Here is a 12771-nt window from a genome sequence, read left to right as displayed (position 1 = left end):
CGCCCACAATGAAACAACTCTAATGGTGGCTGTGATGTTATAATGCTGACTGCCTGAAATTGTCCTACCTGTGTGTGAGTTCAGGCCCATGGAGAGCAGCCCCCCCTCTCCGGTGTTCTTCAAAGTGAAAAAGACTCACGAGGCATCCACGCCGTCTCAGAATGGAGAAGTGGCTCATCAGAGGAGTGAGAGGAGACAGCACAGCCAAAGCCAGCCGTCACAACAGATTCATCAGCCGGTTCAGTCTCAGTCACAGTCCCAAAGCACATCGTCCGACGCAGGAGGAAGTGAAAGTGAGGGAGGCAGTCTCCCCTCTTCCTTTCCTGATGAAGACCCAGAGAGAATGAAGCACCGTAAGATTACTGACCACTCTCTGTTGTAGATGCCACATTTCTGGTAGGTGCTTCTGCTGAAGGCACAGAATGACCACTCCACTGTTTCTTTTATTTCTGAACCAGGGCGGAAGCAGAAAACTCCTAAAAAATTCACAGGAGAACAGCCGTCCATATCTGGAACATTTGGATTGAAAGGTACACATCTGCTGTTAATAATAAAAACAACCCCCTCTTGTTGGTGAAGTGTTAACTGAAAATTAAACTTATTTTTTATTTAATGTGGCTGCTGATTGAAGTCTGATTACATTATACCTGAGGAATCCTTTACTGCTTTACTTAATAATGGGATTCTCAGAAAAACGAGCGTACTGCTGTTTCTATGCAACTTCATGCTGGTTTCTTGTTCAGAAGAGATGTATTATGTGATTAGTTCTGTGTGAGACTGTGCCTGCTGCCTATTGCCGCTGATCAATGGAGCTAGTCTTTTGACACTGTTAATATGGCAACCGCTGAGATGCTTCATTTCTGGCTAAATGAAACAGTGAGTCACACGCCAAGCACAAATCACACATACAGAGCTTTAAGCAGCCTCTTTCCCTTTTTGTCTCATTGATATGCTGAAAATGTTCTGTGACTCATGTAGCATATTCAGACTGTAAACTATTTATTATCACACATCAAAAAAAAATCACAACTGCTCTCTTGCAGTCTGTCTCTAATCCAGTGCAGGGTAAAAAAAAATCCATATCATATTTGACCTTTTGCTCCTCTCTGCTTAATTTACTTTAAACAAACCTCATGGCATTAATTATTACTGCCATGGCTTTTGTTGTGTGTGCTTGTGTGTGTTTGTGAACTTTCAGGCATGAATAAGGTGGAGGAGAAGCTGAAGGCAGGTCGTGTGAAGAGACCAGAGGGATGTGGTTTCAGTGAGGAGTCTCAGAGGAGGCCTTCATCAAGTCAGTCATCTAAGAAAGATCCAGCCACAACAAACTCTGGTGAACCCCCTACGTCTCTTCTTTGTATCAAGTATTGTCCCTAAATTATGGGGATTTGTTTTACCACAATGATACTTGGGTCTGGTTCTTATGGCAGGATTTTAAAAGTGTTGGATCATTTTCAAAACACGAGACCCACATGTGGTGATATAAAATCATTTTGGTTCTACAGCACTGTGTGGCCATACAGTGAAGACAACTCACCACACACAAGCAGATTTTACTCATGAGCATTCCCAGATGCGACAGCACGTCTTGCAAAACCTCACAAGATCAAACTTGACATCATAGTAAATAAACACGGCGGCAGAGGATCATCACCCTCGCTCTGTAGGGAGTGCTTTTATCACCTTGCATCGCTTTTGCTTGTTTGTCCTCGGGACAAACCACAAACACTCTGATGGCAGGCCAAAGCCATTCAATATGTTGAATATTCCGATTTATGATCAAAGCACTACAGACGTTCTTCCAAGCCAGTCTTAATACACCTCACATGACAAGAATATCTAATAAGATCATCTTTAGAGTCATTATGGTGATCAGGGTCGTCCTTATAGGTGTGGCTCACTCGTTTTTAGTCAATACATTTACAGTGGTCTCTAGTAAAAATGTGTAAGACATATTGGAGGGGGAAACATCTCAGATGCACCTGTTTCAGAAAGTACAAGTCAGCTGGAGGAGAAAGTAGCTTCAGACGGCAGGATTTCGAGTCTTATTTCCTGATATTTGAACATCTTGCCACAGATTGGCTAACAGCAGCGCAACCCTATCACTGACTGTTTGCTCTTTAACATTGATGTTTTATCTCTACAAAAAACTCAAGCCTGGAGGAGTTCTGCTGTGTGGTAGAGTTGCTAATGCTAACGGTTACCTTCTACTAGCTGTGACATTCTATGCTATTTTCTGGATGCTAAACCAAAAACAGCCTTGTGAGCCAATAGGGGTGAGTCCATGAATCTTAAGTGACTGTCTGGCTTTTCAAATCCTAATGTTTCACCGTCTATTTTCCATCACAAGCTAATGTAGGAAACTATTCCCATGTTCAGCCTGCATGAAAAACTCTAATTTTTTTCAGTGATCCACACCTTTAAAAGTGTCAGAAGGGGGAACCGGGCCTAAGTGATACAAATTAAATTATTATATTACTTAAGACTCCTTTACAAACTTAATTTTTTACTGAACACCTGTGTAAAACCACTTTCCTTTGTTGTTTTTGTGACCTTTTGTGTTCTTGTGCTTAGTGTGTACCAGAGAGCAGTTTTGAAGTGTTTTTTTAAACCATTTTGATAAATTATTTCAAATTAAACCAAAATTATAGAAAAATATCTTTGAACTTCAATTCCCTAACATCATCTGATTCATTTTAATATTCATATGGACAATATGGCCCTCCCCCTCAGCAAAGACTTCTCCTCATCTTTGGACAGCCTCAGTTTTCATCAATATGCCAATTTTCCCACTCACATTAAAGGTCACACCCTGGATTTAATCTGCTGCTCCGGCCTGACCCCCTCCAACTGTACAGCTGACCCGCTCCCTTTCACGGACCACTTCCTCATCTCCTTTTCTGTTCCCCTCCGTCTCTCCATCATCAAGTCACCATGTATCATTTCTTTTCGTAATATTAAGGACATTGATCTAGCCTCCCTGTCCTCCAGTTTTGCCACCTTGACCCCTAATTTGTCCTCTACTCCCGATGATCTTGTCATTCAGTACAATAACGGTCTGGTTTCTATCCTTAATTCATTTGCTCCCATCAAATCCCGCTCTGTATATTTTACTCGGTCTGCTCCATGGTTCACCCCTGCCCTACGCTCCTTGAAAGCTACCAACCAGAGGCTTGAAAGACTCTACAAGAAAACCGGTCTCACCATCCATAAAGACTTATATTCTGCTCAGATTTCTCTCTACAAGGACTCCATCTCCCATGCCAAATCTCAGTATTACTCCGGTCTCATCTCGTCCAACTCCAGCAACACTAAAACATTATTTTCCATCATGAACAGCATTTTTCAGCCTCCCGACTCCTTACCCATCCATCTTTACTCTTCAGAAACCTGTAACTCTCTCCTTCAGTTTTTTAATGATAAGGTCAATAGAATCCATCTCTCTTTACCTCATTCCTCCCCTCCCTCTCCTGATTTATTTGAACCCTCCATTCAGTTCTCCTCCTTTGAACTTCCCCATCCCTCAGAACTAGTAGATTACATCACCAAATCCAAACCTTCCACCTGTCAACTGGACCCTATTCCAACTGTTTTAGTTAAATCGTGCCTTTCTTCTCCGCTCCCTTTTATAACAGCCATTATTCATTCCTCACTATCCTCTGGTACGGTCCCATCCCTATTCAAATCCGCTTCAGTCAGCCCTATTCTAAAAAAACCTGGTTTAGATCCCAATGATTTCAATAACTCCGTCCCATTTCCCATCTTCCCTTCATTTCCAAAGTCCTTGAGAAAACTGTTGCATCTCAGCTCCATTCACATCTCACCCGCAATAACCTTTATGAACAGTTTCAGTCTGGCTTCCGTCCCCACCACAGCACAGAAACAGCTCTCATCAAGATCACTAACGACCTACTCATTGCTGCTGATTCTGGTTTAATCTCTATTCTCATTCTCCTCGATCTGAGTGCGGCCTTTGACACCATTTCTCATCCCATCCTCCTCAATAGACTCTCTTCCTTAGGCATCACTCACACCCCCCTCCGCTGGTTTCAATCTTACCTTACTGGCCGCACTCAGTTCATCCAGTTAAAATCCTTTACCTCAGAACCCTCCCCAGTCAAGTCAGGTGTGCCCCAGGGCTCTGTCCAGGGTCCCCTCCTCTTCATAGTATATCTCCTCCCTATCAGCAAAATCTTCCGCAAATTTAATATCCAGTTTCACTGCTTTGCAGATGACACCCAGCTCTACATTTCCAGTAAGCCCAACTCAACTCTCCCACCATCCTCCCTTACACTCTGCCTCTCTGAAATCAAATCATGGTTCACCTCTAATTTCCTCAAACTCAACGGCAATAAAACTGAACTTCTTCTAGTTGGCACTAACTCCACCCTCTCAACATCTGACAGCTTTTCTTTAACTATTGACAGCGCCATAGTCTCCCCCTCACCTCACGTCAAGAGTCTGGGTGTCATTCTCGACAGCTCACTTTCTTTTCAGGCTCACATTAATAACTTAATTCGGTCAGCATACTTCCATCTACGTTCCATAAACCGTCTCCGTCCCTCACTGACCCCTCACACTGCCGCCATTCTCGTCCACAGCCTCGTCACCTCCCGTATCGACTATTGCAATTCACTTCTTTATGGTCTCCCCAACAAACTCCTTCATAAACTGCAACTGGTCCAGAATTCAGCAGCCCGTATTATCACCAGAACCCCTTCCTTTCACCACATCACGCCGGTTCTCCAGCAGCTTCACTGGCTCCCAGTTAAATTCAGGTCCATCTTCAAAATTCTCCTTCATACCTTCAAAGCAATCCACAACCTCTCTCCTCCATATATCTCAGACCTTATAAGTATTCACACCCCGTCCCGTTCACTCAGATCTTCTTCTTCCATCCATCTTGCGGTTCCTTCTGCCCGTCTCGCTACCATGGGGAGCAGAGCTTTCAGCCGCTCTGCTCCTCGACTCTGGAACTCACTTCCCCCAGACATCAGGAACGTCGACAGTTTTACCCTTTTCAAAATAAAACTCAAAACACACATGTTTAAATCTGCCTACGACCTCTGATTTTATTCAACTGTTTCTCTCTTTGTTTTTTCTTCTTTGGGTTTTATTATTGTTTTATTGTATTTTATTACGTGTTTTGTGTAAAGTGACCTTGGGTGTCCTGAAAGGCGCTTTTAAATAAAATGTATTATTATTATTATTATTATTATTATTATTATTATTATACAATTTGATTAGCAGATTAATTTTTTGGGCACATTTCCCAGGTGGCATTTCTGACACTCAGTGGCAGCGAACAATCTCAGAGCGAGGTGAAGTTGTGTGTCCAACGTGCTCCATCGTCACAAGAAAAACTATCCAAGGCCTCAAGAAACACATGGAAATCTGCCAAAAGGTGGGTGTGGGACACAGCTGACCAACAGACCAGGAACACGAGGGGTGTGTTGCTGCACATCATCCAGTCAGACTACAGAACCTAACTGTGCAGAGTCACGGGAGTCGTTTCAGAGAACATATTGACTAAAACGCTATAAATAAAATCAGCCTGGATCTCCAGCCGGTACAGAAATTTCTACCAGTTTTTGTCGTTATATCTGCCTTCGTTGTTTTTGATCTGAAATCTATTACCAGCTGAAAGGGGCCAAGGGAGGGAAATCGTACACCCCTGTAAACAGTTTGCTCCAGTCGCACTGTCAGGAGATTGTGGTCAACAGGAGTAATAAACAAAGAGAAAGGTTATCGGCCTACGTTAAACTGAGCTGTCCCAGTGGATGGACCAGGTATCCAGGTCCACAGAGGGATGTGCTCATACAGCCTCTGTAGCGGCTCCTTGGCTCAGTGGTCTGTCCAACTCTATTAAAGCAAGAGTCCACCGTTAAGCGATGACAGAATCACCACATTACCACGGGGTCACTCGCCATCATAACACCCCTGTCTCCAAATCAATACTGACACCAGGGGGAAGTCTGGGACACAGAGCACTAACGTGGGTATTTCTCCAGGTCAGATTAGATTCTTGATGCGTGTTTAGTTTTTATTGTTGCACTGGTACATGGATACATGTTAGGTTAGACAATAACTATAGCTTCATAGAAGGGTCAAAGTTAAAGCAAGGCTTGTTTGTTTTTGTTTGTGAGAAATGAAATGTGATCGTCTGTGTGACCTTTGACCCCGGCAGCTCCTGGATGCCCTGAAGTGCCATCAATGCCAGAAACAGTTCAGGTCCAAGGCCGGCCTCAACTACCACACCATGGCTGAACACAGCACCAAGGTACGCTTTCTGAAATGTTCCATTGATCATGAGAATGTTGTTGTTTCTCTGCTGTCACACTAAGCTACTAAACAGTAGATCTAACCCACAACAAAGCACTTGGCACATGTATGTTTGTCTTTATAAAGTAAAATCCTTGAAACAGTGTTGTGTTGCAGAACCTATCAGTTTGGTCTTAGATGAAAAAAATCAATGATTGATGATGTGTTCTCATATTTTTCTGGGCAGTCGTGTTTCGTTGTAGGTTCTTTTTAAGTCTGACAACAACAATGAGCTTCATTGAGATATTATCATGACTGTTCTGCATTAGAGAAACGCCACGGCATTGAAGTTTGCTGAATAATTCAAAGCTGCCTGTTTGTAAAAGAATCATAAAAAATTCAGGGAGTCTACAGGCAGTAAACTCTGTGGCTAGTGTGTGTGTGTATGTGTTTCTGATATGACCTGGTGTGTGTGTGTGTGTGTGTGTGTGTGTGTGTGCGCGCGCGTGCGCGTGCGTGCGTGTGTGTGATTTCTGCCAGTTAAGTAGTAATTACAGATGATTGTGTGAGCAAAGTTAACCAGTTTAACGCTGCTATTTATCTCTGTACCGGACTTTTTTGTACCCACACATAACTGGCAACGTTCCCGTCTAAGAGAGCAGAATGCTTCTGTGTTAATTATGTGTTAAAAAGGATGCTCGAGGGATTTGGCAGGTAGACTTCCTTCAAAACTAATTGATGTAACAACATTTTTTTACTGTGTCAAAGTGAAAGCTGTAAAGAACTTTGATCTGGTGTTTTTCTTTAATTACGATATTTTTAAATTTACAAAATAATCATTTAATGTCCAAGAGGTCATAGCTAAAGCTTCAGGGTGTTTCCTAAAAAATACTTAATTTTTCACTTTTTCTTTTCTCTTGGTGGTTGTTGTAAGTGATTATATCACAACAATGGAGTGCAAATTATCACAACAATGTTTAAGCCATCTGCATCTGATTCACACAGTTTAGTGTCTCTCACACCCTCTCATTGCCCCGGTCCATTCAGAAGACTCTTCCTGATGTTAGAAAAAAATACCAGAAGTGAGAAGAAAAAGCAAAAAGCTCCAGTGAACTCAAGAGGGTTCTGAGTTGTGAATGATTTTTAAAATCACTGGAAATATCATCTGGCAATGCTTCGGATCAGGGATGCAACGATACCACTTTTTTCCAAACCGATACGATGCCGATATTTAGATCTGAGTACTCGCCGATACCGATACTTCTGTTACCACACAAATAAATGATATGAATTGGAATACAGGTTTTATTTTCTCCTCTGCTTTTAACAGGAAAAGACTGTGAAGTAGGTAGCAAGTAAAATATATGAATAGAAATTATCACTCAACTAAAATATTAGGTGAACAAAAGGACAAGTTACAGTGAAGCTACTTTCAAGCAACTGCATTGGTATCGGTTAACTTTTATAATTTTATTTTACAGGCACATTTTAATGTGTTTATTTGTATAATGTGCTTCATCTCTTCAATCTCAAAATATAAAAAAGCCAAGAAAATATAATATTTAGCTTTTTTTATTATCAACTTTGGGCAAAAGGGGTTGTTATGTAATGTCATGTAATAATAATGTTGGATAATAATGTCTATCTCATTTGTCAAACATTGAGATTAAAACTGCTGTCTTATAACGCCTCAGAACCATCAGACCACCTGAAACACCATTTCTGTGGGCTCACCCACACCATGCCTTCATTAGCCAAATAAAGTTTATTGACAAATACATAATACCAAATAGAAGGGGATCAACTTATCGCAGCATCAAAATGACCCCTTCCCATTTTCAGAGGAAAACACCAAAGTGTTTCGGGGAGAGGAAATGTGGAAGGATGAGTTTTTAAAGCACGTTTGTAAATCTGTAGTTTGTTTTGGGATTCATATACATTACAACAAACATTGGCTTTTAGGTAAGAAACATCCAACCTCTTCCTCATGAGATTCCTTAAATGAAATCTTTGGTGTTTTGAGGAACATGATCATGTTGAAGATGTCGTTCAGGCTCAAGGCTGGTCTCAACAGTGATGTTTGTTTCATAAGTCTGATTGGAGTTCCCTGAAACAGTCTATGAACCTGTCTCCTTGTGACCAGCTGTGTGTTTAAACCTGAGTGTGCAGCAATATGAATGAATTATTCAGAACAATGTTTTCTTCTGCATGAAAATAACAACCAGGACTTGTGTTACTAGTATTTGTAGTATGACTAGGGTTAGGGCTACCCAGCCTTTTATTTTAGACTAACGTTGAATAACTTTTCTTTTCTCATGTTGTTAAACGCATTGCACTGGTTACACACCACTGCTGCTGGTTTGAATGGTTTGTAGTTGGATTGGAATTTTGGCTCCCTGTATTTTATTTGTGTAGCTAAGCCCCAGTGCATTATGGGGAAACAGCAGCCTGACAGACAAGTCAGTGAGGTTAACCTTGATGCTGCTACTTCTAGCTCACTCCACCCCCCCACCTCACCACCCCCCCATCTCATTGAGTTTACTGAGACATTTTATTTGATGACCTCTATTGTTTTGCTACAATGGTATTTTCTTTTCAGCTTTACATTTTAGCTCCTGCAAAGTCGTGGGCTGTTCATTTTTATGCATCAACACATGAGTAGAGATGTGAGGTGTGCTCCCCTGGGATCCTTCACCAAGTCCTCTCTCTCTCTAGTCCCTTGCACTTCCTTCTCCTCCCTGGCAGCCTCGCCATCTGTTGTTCTGGTCTTGGCTGCGTTTGGCACACGTCACTTTCACAGGCGACACTCAAGTGAAAACACGAGTTTGACAGTAGTGATTAACACGCTTTTGAGTAACAGCCTTGCCGTGAAATCATTTAATGATCCTGGCAGAGTGCAAACACAAAGATGTAGAAAACACATTTCTATATATTTTTCTTGAAGTTCCAAAAGTGTAGGTGGTGTTATTGTTGTTGCTTAAGTGATGATGCGTTTGTCCCTCAGCCCTCAGGGAGCGAAGGCCAGAAGGACAGCAAGCATGAAGAGAGGGAGCGGCTGCGCCGCGTGCTTAAACAGATGGGGCGAATCAAGTGTCCTAGTGAGGTATGGGCCTCCTTCTCACTTCCTTCGATCCCTCTCTCTGATTTTACACTAGTCTGGCCTTTTTCACCTTTCATTCTCATTGTTTATTCATGTAGCTTTTTTTATTATTTCACTTAACTTGGTCCACACTGCCAGTTTTTGATTTTTATTTCTTTTTTCCTCCCATTTTGCATCAGTCTTAGGGGTAATCCAAGATTACGATCGACCGATATATCGGGGCAATATTTACCTTTTTTTTTATACATCAGCATCGGCCAATTTTTGTTGTTAGTAAAGGCGGTTTAAGGTCAGGCACATTCTCAGGCAGCCCGGTGCTGTTGCAGAATTTAATTTAAATGTATAGACCCCTTATCAGCCTACGTCACAACTCTCACATTCCGCTCTACGGTGCATGTCCTAGGCAGAAAGCGTTAGCTTTGAGCTGAGCTGCTATCATGTCATATCATATGATCGGCATAACACACTTAGGATACGGTTAAGACAGTTAGGAAAAGGTTAAAAGAGTTTGGATATGATTAACAAAGGTAGGATAGGGTTTTGGTAGCAACCGATGGTGATAGCATTATATTAACACCACGGTAGAGACTCCGGCATGCTAGTCACTGCTAGTTGCTTCTAACGCAGCATAAAGTCACTGGAATACTTGTTTCTGTACAAGAGAAACATCTGAGCCCCGACTTTGTCCCGTCTATCTTCCCCTACACTACCCAGTCTGACAATGACGGCAAAGGAAAAGTGGGGCGGTAAACCACGTTTCATTGCTTGTATGTGTTGTTGTTATTGTAACTGAACAAGTGGCATGACTCCACATACTATGAGTGGAAGAGCAAACAATGAAGAGGTCTCCTAACTGTGGCTCTGGATCCTCAAGGGGCAAGTTATAACGTCAACGACTCTCAGTAACTTTACCTAAAAATATTAACTCATTTCTAATTAACTAATTAGAATTTTGTCTCGTCGTTTATCCACTCACCTGCATGTAATGCGTAGGGGTCTTTAAGTTGTTACCCATTCACTGAAGTTAACTTTACTGCATAATCCTTCTGGTGACTTGGTGACAAACTGCTGTAGTATGCTGAAAACATTGCTAGCTAACAACATACGACATCTCCAACACAATGACCGCTGAAAATAACACTGTCTTAGGGCCGGCGTCTCTTTCTGCCTACGTGATCCGCGTGCATCCGCCATGTTTGCAAACAAATAAGGGGTCTATATGTACGTTCACTATTAACATCTGCATAAATCAACTTTATTTAGGTGTCTGATTTTAACACAAAGTGCACAAAGTTGAGATTTAACAGTTAGTTCAATTCAAAGTTCAAAAACAAATTTAGCTCCAGAAACTTTGTGCATCAGCTGATGTTATTTGTGATATTTTAGCATAAAAATAAGGTGGAAAATGTCTAGATATTGGCCACGAAATCGGCCCATAAAAATCAGCAGTAGAAGAAGAAACACTCTTTTATATAGCTCCTCTAAAAATAAAAATCAGAAGGCACTTCACAAGAACAAAAATCGAAAAGGATTTTAAAATAATTCAAAAATATGTCATAGACATGGGAAAAGTTAAAATTGTGATTAAATATCGGCCATTGGCTGACTGCGTTGCCTAGACATCAGTATCGGCGATAGAAAAACCAATATCAGTCGACCTCTAGTCAGTGTCTTATCTTTTCTTCACTTATAACTCGACACGGAGCCCAAAAACTACAACAGTACTCTGTCCTTGCACCACACTGGGAAACAAAAAGTGGACCAAAGAAAAGCTGCCCGACATAATTCTCTATTGTTTTGACACATTTAAAATTGGCTAGTTTTTTTTACTACTTTCAAATATTCTTCCATTTATTCCACTAACCTGGCGTCTTGCCTAATGTGTTTCATTCTGTCTCATTTTTGTTACTGTTGTCACGTCATCATATAAAAATGTTTGTGTGCAAACATGCGTGTGCACACACGTGTACACAGGGCTGTTCAGCCCACTTTTCCAGTCTGATGGGCTTCCAGTATCACCAGCAGCGTTGTGGAAGAGATATTTCTGACCATGAGAAGCCTGTGTTTCTGTGCCAGCACTGTGGAAAGAACTACCGCTCCAAGGCAGGCAAAGACTACCACGTACGTACCGAGCACCACCCGACCGTCATCGCCACTCCAACCACCAATAGCTACAAGGACAATGCCACCGATACCAACAACAATACAGGCAAGAAGGTAAGTAGGAGCTTTCATAAAAGATGCTGTTGCATTAGATATGATTTATCAACGGTTTCTTCTCATTTTCTGCTTAGTAAGATCCCTTGCTGCTTTTCCAGGAGGAGTCTGTGCCAGGAGGCAAGAAGAAGGAGCCAAATTCCCCCGAGAGGAAGGACTGGCAGGAGAAAGCGCCATCCAGTCAGCCCAAAGAGAAGCAGCTGGGAAAGGAGAGAGAGCAGCAGAAGGACAAAACAGCACAAATAAAGAGCCATGGGGAGGATTTTGAAAGGACCCCCAGTGGCAGAGTTAGGCGGCAGTCAGCTCAGGTGGCAGTGTTCCACCTGCAGGAGATAGCAGAGGACGAGCTGGCCAAAGACTGGGGAACCAAGCGGCGCATCAAGGACGACCTGGTGCCTGACAGCAAGAGGGTGAGGACAACAAGTAGATTCAGCTACAGGGACATGTTGAAATAATCTGCACAGATATGTATTTGTTAGGTTGATGCAATCTGTATCATCATCTTTTTGTATGCAGTTAAACTACACTCGGCCCGGCCTTCCCAACTTCAGCCCAGAGCTGCTAGAGTCCTGGAAGAACCAGGTCAAGGAGAAGGGCTTCATCTGCTGCATCAACACAGTAAGGACATTATCCAGCTCCTCACCTTAAAAATACATCTGCCTAGATTTTTCTTTACACGAAGCACCAGCTATAGTAGAGTTTCTACACGATTGTTTTTGTCCTGTTTTCCCAGAACTGTGAAGCTGTATACTCCAGTGTGTCCGGATTAAAAGCCCACCTCGCCAACTGCAGCCAGGTAACCGTCTTCTCTCTCGCCATAATTCAGTTATGTTTATGTTTGTTTATGTTTTTGTATTTAGCAGACGCTTTTGTCCAAAGCGACTTACAAGTGATAATCAGCATTTTGCCCTTGAGGCTAACAACAACAATAACAACAACAACTTGACATCAATCATGGAGAGGAGGGAACAAGAAGTGGACAGTAGAGAGGGGGTGCGGGTGCAGGGAGGGTGCTTGTTAAGAAGATGCTCTCTGAAGAGCAGGGTCTTCAGGAGTTTCTTGAAAATTGAAAAGGAAGCCCCTGTTCTGGTAGTGCTTGGAAGGTCATTCCACATTTGTGGAACAATGCATGAGAAGAGTGGATTGTCCTGAGCGTGGTGTAGGCACTGCTAGCCGACGATCCTGTGATGACC

At 42.2% G+C, this 12771-nt stretch overlaps 1 protein-coding gene across 3 annotated transcripts in view; it reads left to right on the top strand.

The window, feature by feature from the left end:
• The window catches only part of znf512b (zinc finger protein 512B), a 53006-nt gene that overhangs the window by 26839 nt on the left and 13396 nt on the right, over nucleotides 1-12771 (top strand). For 2 of the 3 annotated variants that reach the window (XM_054746383.2, XM_054746385.2), the window contains 10 exons: nucleotides 85-353; nucleotides 459-530; nucleotides 1199-1333; nucleotides 5277-5404; nucleotides 6188-6280; nucleotides 9266-9364; nucleotides 11336-11578; nucleotides 11680-11988; nucleotides 12095-12196; nucleotides 12312-12374. In XM_054746383.2, coding sequence (XP_054602358.2) covers nucleotides 85-353; nucleotides 459-530; nucleotides 1199-1333; nucleotides 5277-5404; nucleotides 6188-6280; nucleotides 9266-9364; nucleotides 11336-11578; nucleotides 11680-11988; nucleotides 12095-12196; nucleotides 12312-12374 — 1513 coding nt within the window. The remainder of the gene's footprint in view (nucleotides 1-84; nucleotides 354-458; nucleotides 531-1198; nucleotides 1334-5276; nucleotides 5405-6187; nucleotides 6281-9265; nucleotides 9365-11335; nucleotides 11579-11679; nucleotides 11989-12094; nucleotides 12197-12311; nucleotides 12375-12771) is intronic. The other variant, XM_054746384.2, reaches the window with a different exon arrangement.

This window comes from Nothobranchius furzeri, chromosome 15, assembly GCF_043380555.1.
Source record: "Nothobranchius furzeri strain GRZ-AD chromosome 15, NfurGRZ-RIMD1, whole genome shotgun sequence".
Taxonomy (NCBI): domain Eukaryota; kingdom Metazoa; phylum Chordata; class Actinopteri; order Cyprinodontiformes; family Nothobranchiidae; genus Nothobranchius; species Nothobranchius furzeri.
Note: the sequence above shows the minus strand (reverse complement) of the source record. Positions and strands in the feature narration are given on the sequence as shown.